At 41.1% G+C, this 23005-nt stretch overlaps 1 protein-coding gene across 1 annotated transcript; it reads left to right on the top strand.

The window, feature by feature from the left end:
* The first annotated feature begins 359 nt into the window (after positions 1-359).
* On the top strand, positions 360-15566 carry CYTIP (cytohesin 1 interacting protein). The gene is made up of 8 exons (XM_083350482.1): positions 360-574; positions 5251-5300; positions 6407-6461; positions 8737-8824; positions 8935-9028; positions 10118-10187; positions 12830-12896; positions 14816-15566. The coding sequence occupies exons 1-8, from the start codon at positions 404-406 to the stop codon at positions 15277-15279; spliced, it is 1059 nt and encodes a 352-aa protein (XP_083206608.1). The 5' UTR covers positions 360-403; the 3' UTR covers positions 15280-15566.
* The last annotated feature ends 7439 nt before the right edge of the window (positions 15567-23005 follow it).

Here is a 23005-nt window from a genome sequence, read left to right as displayed (position 1 = left end):
CCCTTAATAAAAAAAAATGTAAAGACATTTATAAAAGAAATCAAGCCATCAGATCTGGAGAGATTGACAGACGGTGTTTTGGACACAGATTATCAAGGGGCAGAAAAATAGCATGTTAAGAGTCCCTTCTATCTGCCACTAGCTGAAGGAGGCGGGGGAAGAATAAGCAGATTGTTCAGTCTCATAAGCAAAAAAACCAAAACCAAAAAAAACCCCAACCAAACACTACATGCCATGAGTAACACTGAGTGCTCTGAGAAAACAGATTTATGTAACCTGCACCTAAACCACAAGTCACATGAGTTCCCCTATGCTTTTTTTTTTTTTTGGTATATTTTGGGCTAGAGTGGTTATGCTTTTAGCCGGCTTCCTCACTCATGAATGAGTTCAGCCTGAATGCAAGATGTCCTTGAAGAGGCTGATTCAACAGAGAGGCAATGCCAACTGTGTGGGCTACTGTCTCAGCTCCAATTACAGCCCATCTTTGGAGCCATTTGCCGTTCCACCTTTGGACAACCAGAGAAGACAACGGTTCCCAGACCCAACTGGGACATTGGCCAAGGACTGCAAACAGGTACTGCTTACTTCAGAACTTTGCAGGATATTGTTTGTGTTGACTATAAAAGACATATTTCTTTTCTTTTTGGCTAACCAGAAATACAAATGCAGAAGATGGTTACTGGCAACTCAGAAGACTCAAGGCTAAACTAGTTTTGTACCAGGAGCGTTGCTTGAATTACAGAAATTTAGTAGGAATTTAGATGGCGATTTTTTCTTTTTCTCCTTTTTTCACGTTACTCAGTGTATATATGTGTGTGTGTGTGTGTGTATACATACACATACATATATAATTGGCTTTATATAGATATACATGTGTATGTATTTATGAACACTTTCTTCCTTCCTCCCTCTTCTGGAATATATTTTTATTTCACATGGCTAAATAATTCATAGCAATTTCAGCACTATGAAAGTTGCTGGAGTGCAGGGTGCCCTTTGCTCTTCTCTGTCAGACAGAAAATGCTTTGGGCAATCTCTAGGTAGCGGAGTGGTGTTGATAAAGGGATTGTAATCCCAACTGATTTTAATGCAATCCAAAAATGCATCTTGTTCCCATAACAGCAGCCTCCTGGGTCAGCTTGACTAAAGTCAATTCTTGGAATCGCAGTCCTGATACAACTGAAGGGTGCCAGCATAGAGAAGGCGCTTTAAAACTGCCGGTCATGGGTTCTGTGCTTAAGATCAGGCCAATAGTCCAAGCCACCTTTGACCTAAAGTCCTGTTGCTTTTTCTTAACTGTCTACTTGTGCCAAATGGGGATTCTGCTGCATTTAAGAATATGTTGAGAAGATCATATGGTGGTAGTTAAACCAGGAGCATCTCTTACTCTCTATTTTAGGGAGATGAGTTTTGTTCTCACAGATGAACTCAATAGAAGTTATTTCTGAATAATCACACATTATTAATTCTGTCTTTGACAAAAAAAATCCCCACAATCTCTAATTAGTCACTTGGGCTTTGTTAATTTATTTATTGTATTACTTGAGACAGTGTAAGGGAGGGGGGGCTCAACAGCTCAAAATGTTGGGTGTGATTGTCCAATCAAACTTCTACCTCCTTCTTAATGTGCATGGGACACACTTCACACAGATAAAAGGGGGGGGGGGGGCTTTTATTGACCAGCCTCACCTGCCATTTTGGAATCATTGACTGCGCTTGAAGATGCCCCTGCAGAGTTTGAATCTCTGTGGCAATAATTTCTTCACCTGAGAGAATATCTGAGATCAATCTTGCTTTCTAACCATCAGTCACCATATCCAAATGCCCAAAGTGGCCTCAGAAAAACATTGAGCGAAAAAAGGACAGAAAACAACACATTTTAAGAGATCATTTTAAAGAGAACAAAAACTTAGCTGTTAGTTAATATAAAGGCCACTCCTGAGAAACCACTGTCTCTCTGTGATTGCCTTAGAAAAGTCCTATTTTGTAGCTGTCAACTCCCCCCAACTTAGAATAGTAGAATTAACATCATAATTAAAAAACCAGAAGCCCTCTGAAATTCCTCTCTCAAATATATCCCCATCTACATATGCAAGCTAGCCCATCTATTTTACAGCTCTCCCTAATGTTAAGGGCAGCCCTTCACCACCATATTTACCATCTCTGCAGCAGATTTCACTTAAGGTGCAACATTAGATATAAGCCCTCAAGAAACCAGTTTTGATTCCATTAACTGTAGAAACATCAAAGATTCAGCACGGCTAAACAAGCTGCTTTACTACAGATGAGAAAGAAGTCATGCACACTTACAAGAAGATCTTGTAAGATCACAGGAGTGAAGGTCTCTATGTCATTCCCCAAGGTTTAAATCCTAGGCCTTTTCCTCAGCATCTTTTTGAGTCAATGGTCCTGAGGGTTGGAGATATTTGTTCCATGTTTCTGTCTAGCCTCAGAATTATTAGTCCTCACCTTTCGAGATTTAGTCCTTCTACCTGGCTATCCTGGTAGTTTTGGTGTTGGAATGATGTTTCATCAACTGGAAATAAATTTGTTTTCCAGAGGTGGCTTCATAAAGGACCATTGCACATAACGTTCATTTACTGTATATCCCGTTAATTGTTCATTATCACAGCAGGTGGCACACATTACCTGGGCTAAGAAACTAAATAGGGATAGAGCTAGTTAGTTCATATAGAGAAAATTTCAGGAAATCACTTTTAAAAAAAATCTCTGAAGAAAGCAATAGAAAATTACAGTTGCATCATTATGAGGAAAACTACAGAGAGGTGTAAAGGTAAAGGTAAAGGTTCCTGTTGTGACTCAGGGCCAGCCTGTGGGTCCGACAGCCGGGTCCGATGTATCGGAGGACTCAGATGTGGGGGAGGAGGGAAACGAACCGGCTGATGATGATTTGGAGACTTTGCAGAGTCCTCAGCCGGGAACCTCTTCTCAGCTGTGTGAGCCCGAGAGTGCGGAGGATGATGACCCACAGCTGGCCCTGTTCAAGGACGCCCGACGCAGGAGGCAGACGAGCAGGGACAAACAAAGGAAGGCTATGGGACTCCTCGGGAGGAGGCACAGGGAGACCACGCCCTGAGCTCTCTATAAAAGAAGTGTTTGGGGAGGGGCTAGTTGCTGAAAGCAACTTTTTCGTTTGAGAAGTCAAGCTCTTGTATTTTTGTAACAGTGTAATTAAAACTTGGCAGAAGCCTTTTGATCTTGGACGCTTTCCAGACTCTTCCTTTGATTAGGGGTGCGAGAAGAGGGCTGGTTCAGAACAGGTTCCCCCGCACATGCGTGCTAGTCGTTTCCGACTCTAGGGGCCGGTGCTCATCTCCGTTTCAAAGCCGAAGAGCCAGCGCTTGTCCGAGGACGTCTCCGTGGTCATGTGGCCGGCATGACTAGATGCCAAAGGCGCACGGAACGCTGTTACCTTCCCACCGTAGTGGTCCCTATTTTTCTACTTGCATTTTTACATGCTTTCGAACTGCTAGGTTGGCAGAAAAACAAATAATAAAAAGGCCCAATTCATACAGTGTCCTGCTTCATTGGGGCTTCTGATTTTCCAGTGAAGAAGGCCCACAGTATTCTCTCGATTTATGAGCATCAAGTGTATGACTAAAGATGCTTGAACCAAGTCCTCCTACGGTCTTTTAAGTAGTGCCAAATTTATCAGAATTGGTAGATTCCAGCTAAAAATTCTGTACAACTAGAATGGGCCCTAGTAAAAGAATCAAAATCTGCAAAAATATAGTCTCAGGTTGTTGTTGCTGCTGTTCTTTGCTGCTGTTGTTCTTTTTTCATACTTCCTTGATATTCTTGAACGAGGAATCTATGTTGATATGGTATTTTGTTCAGGAAGATAGGAGAGGCTGTAAAAGTTTACAAAGAATAAATAAACTGGAGTTTGCGTACTGTCACAAAAGGGGATATTCAGAATCAAATAGAATTTAAAAGGCGCATATATATTTGAACAATTGACAAATTAGCATGTGGTATGTGAATGTTATCAAAACAAATTTATGGCAAAATAAAGGATTTTCCTCACCCATTCGAACTCACTATGATAAGAACTTAATAGATCTGATGAGAACTTTAGAGGACGTTATGGAGAAGAAGCTGTCCATGATAACTGAATGAGATGCCCACATTGAGAAGAAAGGTATTTCTTTTTCAGGGAGGCTTTTTGACAGCCAAAGATGGACCTGTCAGTAGCTACTCAACATAATAACTAGTCAGATGAATATATTTCTAATATATTTCTATGAGACCTGGCTTAAAAACAGTAACTGTGAGAGGGGCCTTAGAGTCCTAGTGGATGATCACTTGACCATGAACCAGCAGTGTGCAGCAGCAGCCAAAAAAGCTAATACAGTCCTGGGTTATATAAACAGAGGCATAGAATCAAGATCACATGAAGTATTAGTACCATTTTATAAAACCCTAGTAAGACTACACCTGGAATACTGCAGCCAATTTTGGTCACCATATCACAAAAAAGATGTTGAGAGTTTGGAAAAGCAACTAAGATGATCAAAGGCTGGACACTAAAACATACAAAGAACAGCTGCAGGACTTGGGTTTGGCTTGTCTAAAGAAAAGGAGAAACAGGGGCGACTTGATAGTAGTATCCCAGTATTTGAGGGGCTGCCACAAGATGAGGGGGTCATGTTATTCTCCAAAGCACAAGAGGGCAGGACAAGAAACAAAAGTTGGAAACTGAACAAAGAGAGAAGCAACCTAGAATTAAGGAGAAACTTCCTCACAGTGAGGAAAATTAACCAGTGGAACAGCTTGCCTCCAGAAATCATGGACGCTCCATCGCTGGAGATTTTTAAGAAGAGGCTAAACAGTCACTTATCTGAGATGGTATAGGTTCTCCTGCTTAAGTGGTGGACTTGACTAGAAGACCTCCAAGGTCCCCTTCCAACTCTATTCTATTCTACTACTAGCTAAAGATGGAAGATAGCTGTTGTGGTTATGATCTGTATGTGGCTTTCTACTCTGAAAAAATTGGTTATGAACAAAATTGGGGTCAATCAAAACAAGATTTCTAACAGTTATACTGGCTGTCTTCTCCTGATGAAGTATTTGTAAAAGCAATTTTCTTGTTTATTTCATTATTAAGGATTTCTATTGGTCTGCATGTAATATTTTCATCATGTTAGTGATTTTATTTGATAGAAAAAAAAGGCTTGTCTGTGTGTTTATGTGATGAACTAATTTCCTGGTTTCTATTTCTATTTCCAGCTTGCTTTAAATAGAACGAGCTCCATAGGCAAATCTTTTGGCCCACACAGGTAATAAATATATTACTTTGCTCTATTCTTTTATTATTTGTTTGTTATCTTCCAGCCTGTAAAGCAACAAATGTGTAGGAAGATAGAGGAACATAATGAATGGTGAAGATGTAAGCATGAGATTACTGCAGTGAAATATGTGGGCTGTACAGAGGTGAAAAGATTAAATAATTCATAAGAGCAACCTCACTGTGAAACCGGTAACAATACGGTTATTATGCCACATTGTGGCAAAATTAGAGAGATTAAGTAGGTATGTATATTAGATTAAAAATATATCTTGAAAGATTACATGCAATATCATTTCCATGGGAAACAAACGGCTGATTGATCTGGTAGCAAATGCACAATGAAGTGACCCACCATTTTCTGTTCTGTTAACTTCACCATCTGATTTATCCAACCAAATCGGAAAGCCAAGTATGTAACCTGCATGGATTGATGCAGACAATAAATATGCTGAATAGACATATTTTAACTGTGTGCCAATTGTCCCCAAAATTATCCCAGGGAGATAAATATAAACATAAATTGTGAGCTGGAGGAGATGTGAGATAACAGCAAAACTTTGCTTTACCTTGATTTCTCAGCTGTGTCCATTGTTAATTTTTTTCCACATGTTGAACTGATCTAGCATTCCCCCTTTAGAATGATAACAGCTGTCTGCCTTTTCTGTTCCCTTATCATGACTAAAGCCCATTTTGAACACAGTAGAATCTCTCAGGTCTATTTCTTTACATTTTTTTGAGTTCCAGCTTGGAGATCCTTGCCTTGCCTTGCATTTTCTCTAATTTCTGCCAATGATTTATTTCATTTATTTCACCGTTATTCTAGAGCCACCTTCTCCAATGTGGTCTCCTCTGGGTATTTTGGGATTTTGTCCTACTTAAAAACTGCTAGAGGACACAAAGCTGGAGAACTATTTGATTTCCTCAATGTAGGAGGTTTCCGTATTACTTTTGTTATCAGTAAAATTTAAGATTATTTCACAAGAAAAGCCCATTCATAAGTTACCATTTTTGTTCACTATATCTACTAATTGCTACTGGTAGTAATGTTAGATGGCATAGCCTAACAAGTTCTTCCTATGTTTTTTTTTAATGCAGAAAGACATTTATAATCTTCAAAGAAGACAATGAAACTTTTGGATTTGAAATCCAGGTGAGGCTTTAACTTAGCCATCTCCATGGGCTAATATGTGGGACAGCAAATAGTAGTTCGAGATAAAAGACTGACTTCAACAAAAGCATCCATTGTTACTGGCTCATTGCTCAACGTCAGCAGGACTTGAACGTTTCCTCTTAAATTTGTACAGTGCTCTGCATCAAGCATTCTGGGGCTTTGTGGAAAATTGAAACAGTGGCTCCTACCTTACTATCCTTGGAGCACTGCTTCTATTGAGTGTGGCGTGAATGACACCGAAGACCCATCGGAGTCATTTTGCTTGAGGAAATTACATACTGGCTGCTGGGGCTTGAAGGAAGAGACTTCAAAACTAACCTCATTAATAAAGCTGATGGAGCAATTTTGGGCCATGTGCTTTTTGTTGTTATTTACTGTATCTTATGTTGCAAGTCTTTAGGGAGAAATCATAATATTGAACAGGCATACCCATGAAATCACAAGAGTTAACTCACCATGAAAGAAGCTGTCCTTAGAAGGGAACAGTGATATGTGGTCATCTTAATTCTTTGAAGGAAACATTCAAAGGGATTGTGTGGCACAGGCAGGCTGAAAATACAAACAAAAAAAAGAGGGAATGCTGATCTGCTTCTTAAGCATCTTAGCTATTCCTACGTGGAGGATGTGTGTGTGTGTGTGTGTGTGTGTGTATTTTTTCCCCTACCACTGAAACATATGCAAAGTTCACTTTTTTTAATTGTTGAAAATATCCATTTTCATACAATTCTGTAGAATTAAAGGAGGACCACAGTGGTGTCCTCTGCCAGTGGCACTGGTGCCCAAATAGCAACAGCTGTTTTATTTCTGATTCAAGTGATGGCATTTCCCTATTGACATCACATGTGTCATGCTTTGTCACCCTGCCTACCACCCAGTTGCCTGTGGAGGGCAATTATGGGGCGATGGTCTTTCAGTTTAGAGACCATTGCCCAATAATCGCCAAGACGGAATGAAAGGGGATTACGTGTTCTTCACAGGGCCAGCCCTACCAGGTGGTAAAATGAGTCATTTACCCCCTGCATCAAATCCCAGGACGTTTCTACACTGTGCTATGGAGAGATTCGTGTGTCGGGTAATTGGAGCTGCTTCTTTAAGTTAGCTTAGTCCCTTCAGATGCAGGGAAAGGTACTATTCCTATCACAGTTGAGAAAACATTCAACTGCTCATCCAATCAGATTTTGTACAGTATGTGGAACAGTAGGGGATGCTACCTTGTCCTCTGTCATAAGCAGCAAAATGTTTGGGCCTGGGTCCTGGTCCTTGCTCCTTCTCTTTCGGGGTGTCCGTGAAGGGCCTGGGGTCAAACAACTCAAGAGAACAGCGACCAATCTGTGCAATGCACATTTTAAAAGTGGGATTTCAGTTGCTCTCTTGATTTTTCAACACTCCATGTTCCCTTTTCTTCCCTTTACGGCATGTCTAAAAATTGAATCTCAGATTGGGGAACAGTGCAGGGAATCTTCTGTGGTGCAAGGGCTGAGCTTCCTCCTAATCATATTGCTGCAGCTTGGTAATCAGTCATATGCAATGCAAGAACACGACAGCCCAGTTGTTGGGTGGGTAGACCTATTTTTTCCTCTGATTGTTCTTGTTACTTTTCTTTAAAGGATAAAAAGAGGAAATGTTTATTTTTGCACTTGACAAGTGAAGCTTTCCATGGGCGTAGGCAGTTTGGTAGAGATTTAAGGCAACCTCACCTTCCTGCATCATGTTAGAAGCTCAGGATCGCTGCTTACACACTGCCAAGAAGAAACACACCACCAAAGAATGAAGAGACTAAGACATCATTTTATAGATGTAATCAATGGAAATTTAAATAACTTAAATTTTATTAAAATACACCAGCCCTCAGTGAGAAAATAGGGGTCTGTAGGAGCCATCTGTTTGCTGAGTCTTGTAACTGTTGGCCAACTTCCAACTATGATGAGTAACTTCAATGGCTTGTATTGGACAATCCTATCAATGGAGGACATTTTCTAGCAGCCTTATCCCTGATTGATTTACTCCCCTTCCTCTGTTGGATTTGTGTGATAAACCATTCAACTGACCATCATCCAGACTAAAATGTAGTTGGCTTCTCAATAAGTCATGTGAATCCAGCTAAAATAACAGGCTATTCTTTGAAAAAGGGGACAGATAGCCACCCTAGTGGTAGCTAGGAATTGAGGCCCAAAACTACAAGGCAGTGTTTCTCTTCTAACAATAATTCTTTTGTTTCATTCTTTACTTTAATTCTTTAATTCTTCCATTTTAGTGCCAAAGTAATCGTTTCATGGAAATTTGCACTTACATTTGCAACGTGAAAAAAGGAAGCCCAGCATTTCTTACTGGACTCCAACGTGGTAACTAGTCTTAGCATTCCTATGGTTTAAGGGATCACATTTCTGAGGATGTAGAAAGATTGATGAACATCAAAATACACTTAATATATTTCATTTTGTAATTGTCCCAGGTTACATCTTGATCAACATCAATGGAGTGAGCACTGAAGGGCTAAGTCACAAAGAACAGGTGGACATGATTAAATCATCCAGGAATATTTTAAGGTAACCAAGAAATCTTGGGCGGCTGTCTGAACTTATTTTAACAATGATGATGATGATGGGAGGTACCTTGGAGGTCATCTAGTCCAACCCCTTGCTCAGGCAGGAAACCCTATACCATTTCAGACAAATGGCTGTCCAGTCTCTTCTAAAAAAACTTCCAGTGTTGGAGCATTCACAGCTTCTGGAGGCAGGTTGTTCCACTGGTTAATTGTTCTGTCAGAAAATTTCTCCTTAGTTTTAGGTTGGAGAAATTTTTTGACAGTTAGAACAATTAATCAGTGGAACAACCTGCCTCCAGGTTGTTATGTATTTGTTATTGATTGTGGTCATCAGTGCATTAATTTTTCACATGCCAAGGAAGGGATATGGCTGTTCTTAGATTGGAAAGCCACTATAAATGGGAACAAACACATCTTTGTACTATACCAGGGTGGAGAGATGGCTGGGGTGACTTTCTGATGGATGAATGAGATATATCGTAACAAATGGATGAGGATTAAATGATAGCACTCTGCCACTTAAAATTACAGTTTTCCCAAAAATCAGAAATAGTGGACAGTCCAGCTGCTTATTCTTTTCCTGAGATACAACTAGACGGACCATCTTTCTTATTGTTTTTCCCTTTGACTAGTTGGAAGCATGATTAAGTGGCATTCTTTTGCAACTACGTCCACTTCTTAACTACTGGCACTTATTTCTTTTAACTACTAGTCAAAAGAACTAAAAGTTTAACTAGTTAAACTATCTTCCAGTTCAGATAGAGGGGACTTGCATCCACAGAACCAATTTTTGCAGCTCTAACTCTATTTCTCTCTCTCTCTCTCTCTCTCTCTCCCCCCACCCCCAATGGGATCATTATTAGAGACCCCCAAAGGCCTTTGTGGCTGGCTACGATGGGAAAAACTTTTCTTGGCCCCCTAAATGATATTTCTTTCTGTAAGCTATCTTTCTGAAATAACTCTTGCTTGCATTCTTAGGGTTGTATTATCATAAAATTGTATAAAACTGATGATGGTGGTGGTGGTGATGATATTAGTAATGCAATTATTGATTGGACGGTGCTGATGATATCGGTAATTGAATTTATAGGTTAGATACTGTGAATGAAGCCCTGATTATGAAAAGAATGGAACTGGAAACCAAGTTGCACTGCATGAAGGTACGATTTCTATGTAAAATGGAAAGCAAGCACGTGTATTGGCTTCAATCAGATTCTAAGATGAAGGGAACCCCTTGGACTGCTCAGTGATGCAAAGCTGGATCCCAGCAAAAGTAGCCCCACTGAATCAGGACTATTGTGAAACTTTGTGAGCAATTCAGTGGACAGAGAAAGAGTCTAGAAACAAAATCCGTATCCAGGTTAATTCCTCCATAAATGAAAACACTTGATGTCAAAGTCGATTCCTCCATTTATCTACTTGGTGTTTTTGCCAGGATTTCTCTCCCTGCTTTATAGCTACAGATATAAGTTTAACCTATTAACAAGTAAGGGACGCGGTGGCTCAGTGGGTTGGGACGCTGAGCTTGTCGATCAGAAGGTCGGCAGTTTGGCAGGTCAAATCCCAAGTGCCGCATAACAGAGTGAGCACCTGTTACTCGTCCCAGCTTCTGCCAACCTAGCAGTTTGAAAGCACGTAAAAATGCAAGTAGAAAAATAGGGACCACTACGGTGGGAAGGTAACAGCGTTCCGTGCACCTTTGGCGTCTAGTCATGCCGGCCACATGACCACGGAGACGTCCTCGGACAAGCACTGGCTCTTCGGCTTTGAAACGGAGATGAGCACCGGCCCCTAGAGTCGGAAACGACTAGCACACATGTGCAGGGGAACCTTTACCTTTACTATTAACAAGTAATGAATTTATAGGCACACGCCTATTTATTATTATTTGTTTAAAGTGCAACATTCACTGAAGCTAGCTCAAAACTCTGTTGTCTGTTTCTATAAAATTGGACCAAGACCAGGGAGACCCAGATTCAAATCCACCATCCACTATGAAAAACTCACTGAGCGAAGCTGAACACCTCATTCTCTTTCAACCCAATCTACCATACAGGGCTTTTGTTATGGAAAAGAAAATAGAAGAAGAAAGTATAAGCTACTGCCTTTTTCTCCTGTAAAAAAATAATAATCAGGCTATCAATCCAATAAATAACAAAGTGAAACAAGGTTGTCCACTTCTGCTCTATTCCTAGCCCTCAAGGTTAGGGGAACAAAGGGCCCAAAACAGAGAAGTCAGAATGATCCATTTTTATCTGCACCATATTACTGGAAACCCAAGTCAGTTCTTTTGTATTTCTTTAGACCCTCTCCGCTTACTGCAATGCTTTGGCTCATTGGAATAGAGAGATTAGGTATCAATTATATACAAGCCACAAAGGTTCCAGAAGTGAATTGTTCCAACATTTGTAAGAAAAGCCCAATCTATGGAAGCAGCACATGGGATCTGCTTATACTCTTGCTATCCCTCTATTGGGATGACTGGTTTGAATGAGATGCCTGGTGCTCCTCACACCCACCTGACCATCAGTGGCTCCCCAGTGCAGATTTAAACCTTGCAATTAACTGCATCCTAAGATATTTCTGGACTATGCTACAGTGGTTTGCTCACCTGCTGATAGCTTTCCTACCAAGTTGTGATGTTTAATAGGACCAAAGTGGCAAATTAGTGTTTAACCAAACTCTTTCCAATTTGGGGGAGGGCAGCAACTGGCCCACTACTCAAAGGGCAGCTGTGGCCCTGAGTCTCCAAGAAACTGCCCATCTAAATAATGCTTGGAATACAACCTCTACTGTGACTTTCTCAGTACAAGTAGTCCTCCACTTATAACCATTCATTTAATGACCGTTCAAATTTACCATGGCACTGAAAAAAAGGGACTTATGGCCAGTTTTCACATATATGACCATTGCAACCTTCCCACAGTTATGTGACCGAACTTTGGGTGCTTGGCAACCGGCGTGTATTTAGCTTCCCAGGATCTTGGGAATGCCATTTGCAACCATCCTAGAGATTTCCTGTCAAGCAAAGTCAATGGGGAAAGCCGGATTTGCTTAATGACTGCACAATTCACTTAACAACTTCAGGGATTTGCTTAACATCCCTGGCAAAAAAGCTCGTAAATTGGGACATGACTCACCTAGCATTTGCTTAGCAACAGAAATTCTGGACTCAACTGTGGTTTTAAGTCGAGGACTACCTGAACGTTAAGTCATTTACTGATACAGTAGAAAACAATTAGGCTCTATTGAAGTAATTTAGAACTGGAGTTACACAAAAGAAAAATTCATATACAGGTAGTCCTCGAGTTACAACCACAAGTGAACCCAAAATTTATGTTGCTAAGTGAAACAATAGTTAAGTGAGTTTTGTCCCATTTTATGGCTTTTCTTGCCACAGTCGTTAAGTTAATCATTGCATTTGTTAAGTCAGTAACATGGTTGTTAAGTGAATCTGGCTTCACAAAAGCTGATCATATGACCCCAGGACATGACAACTGTCATAAGTATGAATCAGTCACTAAGCACCTGAATTTTGATCAGGTGACCATGGGGATGCTGCAACAGTCATAAGTGTGAAAAACGGTCATAAGTCACTTTTTTCAAGGCTGTTGTAACTTTGAACAGACACTGAATGAACGTAAGTTGAGGATTATCTGTATTATTGTATCCAGTCCTGAGATACCTTCAGGAGAAATTTTGCACAATGAGAAATAACTAAAGCATGGAGTCGCTGCCTGATAAAGACTGTGTTACATTACAGTAGTTTCCAAATGACTAAGTGCTGTTTTCCCTTTGACAGAAAACTCTGCAAGATAAGTTGACTGAGCTCCAGGCCCTGTGCTTACGAGAAAAGCACCTAGCTTGTGGTAAGTCTGAATGTCCTGTTGCAGAAGTAAGAAACGGTAACACCCAATTTCTGTATGGACATGACACAGACTCAGTTAATAGTTGTAAAGTTGCTTAGTTTCAGTTTTGTTTGCGTCGTTTGAAGGAAGTTCTGAAGAGGAATAAGAGCCATATGCTTCTTTTATGAAACGTACATTGACGATAGTCTTTGTGGTGGGTGTGCCACATCGAGAAAGTTGTAAAATTAGATATTAAAGTGATTTTCTTTTTAATCTTGCCATTCTGATGGTTATTGATGGCTATCAATTGCTTAGTTTTATTATAGTTCCTTGTCATTTCCCCAATGTAGGCTAATATAAAGATACATCACATGCATTAAATAAACCAGCACTATTTTTACTGTCTGACTCTTATCACTTTGTCTGGCTGATTTGGAAAAAAAATCTCTATTTTTCATGTCAAGGTGCATGGAGTGCTCTAGAGATTTAAAAATCATGCTGCAGGAGACTTTTTTAAAATATGTTTTTATTTCATTCAAAAGATTAAAGATTAAAATACCAAATCCAAAGGAGAAAAAAATTACCAAAGACAAACCAAAACTAATTTTAGTTCGTCTTCGTTAATTTTTCCCCCTTTGGACTCTGCTGAGTTCTGATTGACACTTAGGATTTTCAATGAGTGTGTCATTTATTTATTTGTTTGTTTATTAAATTTATATGCTGCCTCTATAAGGTGACCCTGGTCTTTTTTATTTGTTTAGCCTGGTCAAGCTCATGGAAGGGGATAGTGGCAGAAAAAAGTTGGAATCTGGACTTTCTAAATTATAGTTTACAATCCAGAGACTGAAGATAATCTAAACTACAATTCCCAGTATTCTTCACCATTGACTTTGCTGGCTCTGTATCACGGCAATTTATTGTCTCTTCTAAAGTCAACCAAGTAGTGTTTAGCCCAATGTGTTCTGTACCAGCCTACTACCGGCCCTGCAGAAAAGGCAGGGACAACCCCTTTACAAACGGCAAGAGGCTGGAACTAAGCCTGCCTAATTTATTAACATAAAACAGAGCAAAACAAGACACGAACCATGAAACAGGAGCTATTCAAACGGTTGTCTTCAGCAAACCAGCCCTCCCACACATTCCCCTTTTAAACAGTTCAGGGCATGGCTTCTCTCTGCCTCCTTCCGAGGTGCCCCATTGCCTTCCTCTGTTTACTCCTGATTGACTGCCTCCTGCGTCGGGCATCCTTGAACAGGGCCAGCTGTGGGTCATCTTCATCCACGCTGTCAGGCTCACACAGCTGGGTCTGTGTCGTAACCAGATGGGAGGGGCCTGGCTGAGGGCTCTGCGGAGCCTCAAGGCCATCATCAGCAAGCTCTCCAACACCCTCAGCAAGCTCTCCAACACCCCCCCTCCTCCTCTGAATCGTCCGACCCAACTGCCGAACCCACAGGCTGACCCTGAATCACAACACAATGTTTCTCAACCTTGACCATTAGAAGATGTGTGAACTTCAACTCCCAGAATTCCCCAGTCAGCATAGCTGGCTGGGGAATTCTGGGAGTTGAAGTCCACACATCTTCAAGTGGTCAGGGTTGAGAAATACTGATTTAGGCCAAAATGACACCAATGAGAATAGGCCTCAACAGGGCTGAGTGATACTAGGAAAACTTTACCTGCGATTACCAAGGAAACAGCCTTAAAGGTTGCTGGGGATTGTAACTCGGCAACATGAGGAGGCTTTCAGGTCACCCTCGTGTCTGTTCAACATTCACACTCATATAGAAGAAGTCTCACAGAACTCTGGAAACTAACCTTTTGCTCCACGTGTAAAGGCTTCCAGTGTCTTCATAGTAATCAAATGGTACTTTTGGTATTCTTCTGGTACAAAGAAACATTTCTGAGAATATAATGCTTGTTTTCTTCCATTTGCTCTTCAGGAGAACTGTGCTCACTACCAGATTCTGCAGGATTAGAAGGACCTAACATCTTTGGTGATCATGCTGGATTAGAATCTGCACTGGGCAGTAAGCCCCGATTTTCCAGTGAAAGCAGCTGCTTAAGCCGTTTTAGCTCAATGACTCTGGATAGTGAGGACAGCTTTTACCAATCCAGTGTTTTCGAAGACCCCGCTAAGGAGGTTTTTAGCCGACAATCAAGCACAGAAGACGACTGTTTTCTTCCAACTGGTAGTAACGAAGTGAAGAAGACGTCACTGAGAAGGCATCGGAGTATCAGTGTGACTAGCAATGTCTGTAGATCTCCTTCAAAGAATGGAGATAACTTCTCAAAGATCTTTGGGACTCTCCCACGGAAAAGCAGAAAGGGAAGTATTCAAAAGAAGCTGTTGACTTTCATTCCTGGCCTTCACCGAGCTATGGAAGAGGATGAAAGTCGTGTCTGACAATGGAACAAGTTTAGAATGACAATAGTTCACAGAAACCTTGGACTGCAATTTGCATTTTTGAAATCAAATCAGGCCTGCATTTCATACTTTCAATCAGTAAAACAATGGCAATAAAATAAATAGTTTGGATTGATAGTTTTGAGGGGTTTTTTTCTCATATAGTTTCTAGACAATTGGATTGATAACATACATTCGGGTGTTATTTGTGGATTTTTGGCGGGAAGCAGGAAAGATGGTGACTAGACTTGTTGCCTAGTAACACTATAACATAGGCCTGAAACAATGAGGAGGCAGCAATTTGTAACAACTAAGACTTCATGTACACCTATAAGTGCTCAATTGCTAGCAAGACATGTATTTTTTTCAGTGCTTTTTTTCTAAAAAAAAAAGGTGCCGGAACTCTCATCTTGGCAGGTGCAGGAGGCAGGGGGGCAGGGGGGTGGCACTGCTGCGGTCATGGGTGCGAGGGGTGTTGGTAGCGGGCTGCCCCCTGGGGCTGGAGATGGTGTGGCTGGTGCTGTGGGAGCAGCGCGGCCCACTCTATATGGCAGGGCTGCGCAGGGCAAGCGGTGGAGGCGGTGCGGGCCAGGCGATGCAGGGCGGCCACTTAGGGGGAGGCGACGGTGGCACAGGTCCAGCAACAGGTAGGCCACCAGCCTGGCTGACACGGGTGAGCACAAGTAAGGAGTGCACATGGACTCTGCAGAATCCACCTCCCACTCCTTGCCCTCTCTTACTTACCTAGTTAAGATGGTGTAGTTGGGTAGCAGGGAGGGATGCAAAGTTCCTGCCAACTCGCCTTCGCTGCAGACAACTTGCTAGTGCAAAGTTTGCCGGCCAGGTCTTTTGGCACGGTCAGCAGCAATTCCTATTGGCTTTCGAAAGCCAATAGGGTTTTGAAAGCCAATAGAGGGAGTAGCATAGCTTGCGCAAAAGCTTTTTTTTGTGTGTGCAAAAAAGGGTGCCAGAACGCCATTCTGAGCGTTCTATGAGAAAAAAAAGCCCTGCTTTTATGTTTTAATCTTATGATTTTAAAAATATTGTAAGTTGCCCCAAACCTTGCCATGTGGATTGCGTACAAATATTATATAATTGGTAAATAAAGGTAGAACATATGTTAAATATACATCAAATGATAATATGCTTCCCTACAAAGTCAATTCTTGCTCAGTGACAGACCAAGGAGTTAACTCGGAAAGGCAAGAGGAAAATCTAGAAGAGGTCTGTGCAACTTGTAGAAGGGAAAGGCCCACATTGATAAATTAAAAATCTTTGTGGTCTGCAAAGGAATGCTGGTGGGCTAATCAATGATTTGTTGACTAGAGGAGCATCTACAGTGTTGGAGTTCATGGTCATCGTAAACCATGGAGGTATTAGGCAACATGACTTTCAGGGCAGTGGTGGTGATTTTATTACTTTTTTTTTTAAAAAAAAGTCTGTGCTCTGTCCAAGGGTGCTTGGTAGGCTGCATGTACAGGCATTTGGAGCATTCAACTATCTAGAGAAGGCATGTCAAACTCATTTTGTTTGAGGCAACGTCTTATAAAAGAATTGCCATTAATTTGTTTTAATAAAATAATTTAAATCATTTTTTCACTTGATTTCAAATTAAATGAATTATATTGGTTGACAATGAATTTTTTTTAGTACAATTGCCAAATGCAATAAACTGGTTTTAGGTATATGTGTGCACTAATTATTTCAACACCAATACATGTTAACAACATATTCTATTTGTAAAAGAATGCAAATGCAAATTATACAATTTTTTGTGCAAAAATAAAACAAAACAACATATTTAAGAACTGTTATCATTAGTTATCCTTAGATAAAAAATAATTCCATCATCCAAAACTTTGTTATACTGTATTTAACAAACAGGTGCTTTGGGATTAAAAAACAGACTGACTACATTTGATTGTGTATCACCATGGCATTAAAACAAAATTCGAACAGTGTATAAAAAATAAAGGTTCCCTAAACGTCTGCTGGCTATATCTATACATTTTCCTTGATAGCACTCTATTGCCTTCTTTTTAGCCTTTTTTTCAACTTCCCAGCTTAAAAAAGGCAAGGCACCGGGAGCTGAAAGTTACAAAGACTGTTTAAGCAGGTTGCTAAGCAACCTGTTCACACTCGGCCCTTCTTACCCTCCCACTTTTAAATTAGCCTGTATGGATCGCATTTCCTTTGATCTGAGCCATCTGAAGGCCCGTCGCTGCGATGCATTCTGCTGCTCTGCAACCTGGCTGCCTGAGGAGAATTTGGCTCTCTGGAACAGTTTCCTTCAGCTTTTGTTTGTGTGCGCAAAAAAAGGTGCCAGAACGCCGTTCTGAGCGTTCTATGGGGAAAAAAGCCCTGGATATATCACATATAATTGAAGATTGTAATTAGTTGCGTGTGCACATTCAGCAAGTGTGATGTATTTGTGCTGGCATTTCTAGGCTTCTTTCCAACCACACCCAGAAAAATTTGTAACAAACATTGGAATTCTTAAGGCCATGTTTAGTATTTTCCAGCAATCTGTTACTGGAAGGAAAAAGCAATCCCTGCTGCGTTACTGATCCCAGAGAAGCATTTGCATGTATGCAGGTATCCTTAGGGTGCCATAGTTATGGATGAGAAATATTGGTTGCAAAGTTGGCATTTCTGGATGTAATACAGATATTTTGGACTTATTTTTGTTTCTTTGCATGTTTGATATTTTAAAAAAGGCATATGCTACTGACTACGCTTATGCACATATGTAAAATCTTTTTCTAGGATACATGACCATTGCTTTTCCAGCATGTGAAAAGTGAAAGATTGTGACTAAGCAAAATTTTTAATGTACAGATAATACCACCAGAAATTATTTTAGCCTTTTTAATAAATGTTGTTATTGATGTTAAGCTCACCATGGAAAACATCATATATTGTTATGTATATACTAGGTTAATTATTTAAAGACTGAAGTGCAACATAACTAGATTCTAAATAATCTATTTTTCAAAACACACAACAGTCCAAACAGTAAAAGTAAAGTCCAAATTAAGAATATTTCATTCTTCAGAATTGTTTAATTTAAAGTGGTTTAGTTGTAATAGATGGTTAGATTCAAAATAGTTTTCGAGAGTATGTACAAAAGATACTATTTTTTTCTAGCATCAGCTAAATTAGACATATTACATTGAGAAAAATGTTTCTCATTTCTTTCGTTACCTTTATTAATTTCATTGCAGTGATGTTAACATAGGAAATAGATTATTTTGTTATCTAATTTTACTTTCCAAAAGACAGAAGCAGATGAAAAATGTGAGGTTCTTTCCTGTTGGCTTTTTTGAATTAGCTGTTTTAGATTCTAAAAGTTTAGTTCCTAAAGAAGTAACCCTGTAAATAATTTTAATGTCCTCCTCCACTGCAGGCTCTTTTATGACTCAAGGACTTCAACTCCCAGAATTCCTGAGCCAGCATGGCTCAGCTTGGAAACCTCTCCCTTTCACCTCAGCATGGCTGGCTCAGGATTTCTGGGAGTTGAAGTCCACGAGTCATAAAAAGGGCCAAGATTGCCTAGCCCTGCAACAATAGGCTTTCAGAGGGAGCTTTTTTTTTTTTTTTTTGCAAAAAAAGGTGCCGGAACGCCATTCTGAGCATTCTATGAGGAAAAAAAGCCCTGATATTTTTTAAATAAAAATATATATTGTCTTGGTTCCCCAACATCTGACTCACACCTTGTAAATCTGGTTGATGACTAAGCCAACATGATTCCCCTAGTTTGTGTCACTCTAAGGTTTGAGGTAGGCAAGTGAAGCAGTAGAGGTCTTTGCCCAAGGACCCATACTGGTAATATAGGTACCAGTTGGGATTTGAACCCAGTCTCTCACATCAAAGGTGGCATTCTAACTGCTGTCTAGTCATGTGAGGGCAACATTAGGAAAAAGGATTTATGAGAAGCTGGAGAAGTACCAGGGCCTGTAGGGAGGAGCTAGAGAGGATGTGGAAAGTAGAGGCCAAAGTTCTTTTTAACTGACTACAGGGTTAATTTAATATTTTTTTAATTTGGTTCTTAATTTTTGTATTTTGGATTTTTAATTCCCTGTAAACCGCCCTGAGTCCTCAGGGAATAGGGCGGTATATAAATATAACTAAATAAATAAATAAATAAATAAGACTGAGGAAGATACAGACCACCCATAGGGATGAGAAGGATTTTTTTAAAAAAAAAATTATTGTGATCAACTGATATATTTTAAATTATGATCACATGGAAGAAGAACCAGAAATCTGTGTGAGTATGTTCAGAGAAATGCAATGATTTTTATGATTGGAATAGTTTGGAAGAATATAAACACCACAAAGCCAATTGCAATAAGGATGAGAATTAAAACAGCTTGACAAACTACTATACTCATCTAGCTATAGTCCACACAGCGGTGGGATTCAGCTGGTTTGCACCACTTCAGCAGTACCAGTAGATAATTTTTTGTTGCCTAGGCCCAGAATGGACTTCCGGAAGCAGCATCTACACAGAGAACCGGTTGTTCACATATTTGAATCCCACCAGTGAGTCCACACCTTACTTCTTGTGGAGGAACTGAAGCTGGAGTAGGCCCAAAGGAAACGTTGTTAGCATACTGAATTACGATAATAGCTACTGCTTTTAGATTTTTATATACTGATATTTCCTGTTCTGTGAACTCCCCCGCTTATTACAGACGAACTCAGCATTGAAAGAGGAAGTGCTTCAGTACAAAGACTCTACCTCTTCTTTTTTTCTCTTTGTAAATATAGTCTGAATAATAATTTAACCCATGGGTTAAAATACCGGTGTTTTAAGCATTCAAATTTTGTATTTATAGGCCGCTGTTTTGTGTTTGAATTGGTTGAGAACTGTGTTGCCTTAATATGGATGCTGAAATTCCAGTGAACTCTTCAAAAATGGAAACACTGGAAATTTGTCATCAGGCTGGAAAAAAGAAAAAAAAAAGAACAGGTCAAGTGGATTGAAAAATAAAATGTCAAATATCTATATCCTACTTAAAAAATAAAATAAAATAAAATAGGTAACATTTGGATTTGTATTGCTTAAAGGTGTTTATATGGTTCCAAGGATCTTTGAGGTAAAATGGTTGAACTGGCAAACTTCCTGAGAGTCCAGTGTTTGGAGACTGGATGTTTTGGGATATTTTTTTCTTTCTAGGCAAAATGTTCCCTTTCATAAATCAATAAAATAAACGCTGCTATGCTAGTAATAATTAGAAAATTTCTTGCGGTTCTTATTTCCTTATTCAAACATGGAGGGTCCTGTTAGGGGACTGATTCTGAATGGACATACCGTTTGCATTTCCAACACAGTAGCTGAAGCAAACTTTAATTTAACAAAGCATGCTTCTCAACTGATATACATGCAAACAAGTCAATCAGCTAAAATAATTCTCCATCACAACCTCCAGTGGAACCTTGTGGGGCAGTTGCAGTGTTGCAGCCAGTACGTTATTACCTTGAGAGCAGCTGAGACTTTCATTTCTCTTTCCAGTGAAAACGCTTCACACTTGAATTTTTCTGCAGTACAACCTGAAGCTGCTTCATTCCTGTGTGTAAACTGTCTGGAAATGAAGCCAGCTTATGAAACCCCTTTCTGGATTTTGGATTTCAGCATCTTTCTCTACTATGGTCACAGTCCTGGCCCTTTATTCTCTTTGGCCGGCAGCTACTTAGTCCTCTAGTGAATGGATCTTCCTGTTTTTTTACTCCTCCCATCCTGGCCATGAAACAAACTGTTGTGTTCGGATCGACGACGCACACACAGCGAGGTATACAGCAGTTGTCTTTATTGATACACGTGGAGTCAACTGGGGATCCCCGTCCGGGTGGCTCAATATATGTCCGGCAGCCGCTGGATGCTAGCCAACCCCCGGCCAGGAATCTCCCGCCACAGGAAACAACACCCAACCCAGGCTCGTGGATTTCCCGCTGGTGGGAAACCACTCCCCTGCTAATCTACCTATACAACACCCCTTCCCCCCCAGATAAGAGTTATTATTATCTAACGTAATCTTTTAAGTAAGTGGGTGGCTTGTGAGCCCTAGCAGGATATCTCCCCGTTGGAATGTCAGCTCTGTTGTTCGTTTCCCCGTTGGGCCTTGCAGCCTGTTGGGGTGTCGCTGCAGGTGTCAGGTCTACAGGTTGTTGTGTTATTATGAGGGCTACTGACTGTGCAGCCATGTTCCCCTGAGGTGGTGGTTTTGCTCGCCTAGGGTGTGTTCCTGTTCCCCTGCCCAATGGTGTAACTACCCGCCAGTCAAGACTATTGTTGTTGTCTTGTGTTATGGGGTCCCCGCTGGTCGCCCCCTGAGTGAACTCCGGAGACCTTTTCCTCAGCTGATCAATGTGCCTCCTGATCTGCCGTTCCCCTTCCCCCTCTATGATGTATGATAGTGGCCCCGTTTTGTCTATGACTACCCCTTGTGTCCACTTTTCCCCCAGTCCATAGTTCCTGGCCCACACTAAATCCCCAATGTTCAAGGACCTGGTTGCACTGTCTTGTTCTGCTTCAACGGGCAGCCGGTCTGGGTGGAGCCTGTCTAGTTTTGTTGTCAGCCTTCTGCCCCACCTCATTTCAGCTGGACTTTTCCCTGTTGCAGTGCAAGGTGTTGTGTGTTGGGCCAACAAGAACTGAGCCAGTCTCTGTAGCCAATCACCTTGGATGATCCTTTTCAATGCATCCTTGGTGGTCCTGATGTTCCTCTCGGCCAATCCGTTGGAGGAGGGGTGGAAGGGGGCCGACGTCACGTGCCTAATCCAGTTGGCCTTGAGGAAATCCTGAAATTCAGCAGATGTGAATTGCGGGCCATTGTCAGAGACCAGTACGTCAGGTAACCCGTGGGTGGCAAAGAGTCCCCGCAAGACCTGTATTGTCTTGGCGGATGTCATGGTCTTTACAGGCACGACCTCCAACCACCGGGAGTAACTGTCCACTACAACCAAGAAGGTCTGTCCCTGGAATGGCCCCGCGAAATCTATGTGTATGTGGGACCACAGGTTGCGAGCCACCTCCCACCTGTGTACTGGGTTATGTGTCAGTTCTGGCCTAGACTTCTGGCACTGGTAACACCCAGCTACTCTGTCCTCAATTGCCTTATCCAGTCCCGGCCACCATAGATGACTTCTGGCTAAAGCCTTCATGCGCACAACCCCTGGGTGCCCCTCATGCAGTTCTGTTATGACTGTGTTCCTTTGTACCTCTGGTATAACTACCCTGTTCCCCCACAGTAGCCACCCCTGATGTGACGACATTTCATCCTTCCTCCTGTAGTATGGTGTGAATTTGGTGTCAGGGTTCACATTAGGCCACCCCCCTTGGACCCATGTTGCTAAGAAAATAGACCATCTGAGCATCCTAGGAGACATGATCTGGGGTGTCTGTCTGTCTGTAGTGAATAGGCCTAAAAGGGGTTTATGGTCTGTAAATATTGTGAAATTCCTGCCATAAAGATAGTCGTGGAACTTTTTAACACCAGCCACGATGGCTAGTGCTTCCCGGTCTATTTGCGCATAATTCCTTTCTGCTTTGGTTAGGGTTCTGGAATAATATGCGATTGGCCTCTGAACCCCCTGGTCATCCATGTGGCTTATCACTGCCCCCACCCCGTAAGGTGATGCATCACAGGCAAGGTAAATTGGTTTGCCCTCGATAAAATGTGTGACAGTGGATCTGCTGGACAATATGTCCTTCAACATTTGG

Source organism: Vipera ursinii (genome assembly GCF_947247035.1).
Source record: "Vipera ursinii genome assembly, chromosome: 1".
NCBI lineage: Eukaryota > Metazoa > Chordata > Lepidosauria > Squamata > Viperidae > Vipera > Vipera ursinii.
This window is presented reverse-complemented; position numbering and strand designations above follow the sequence as displayed.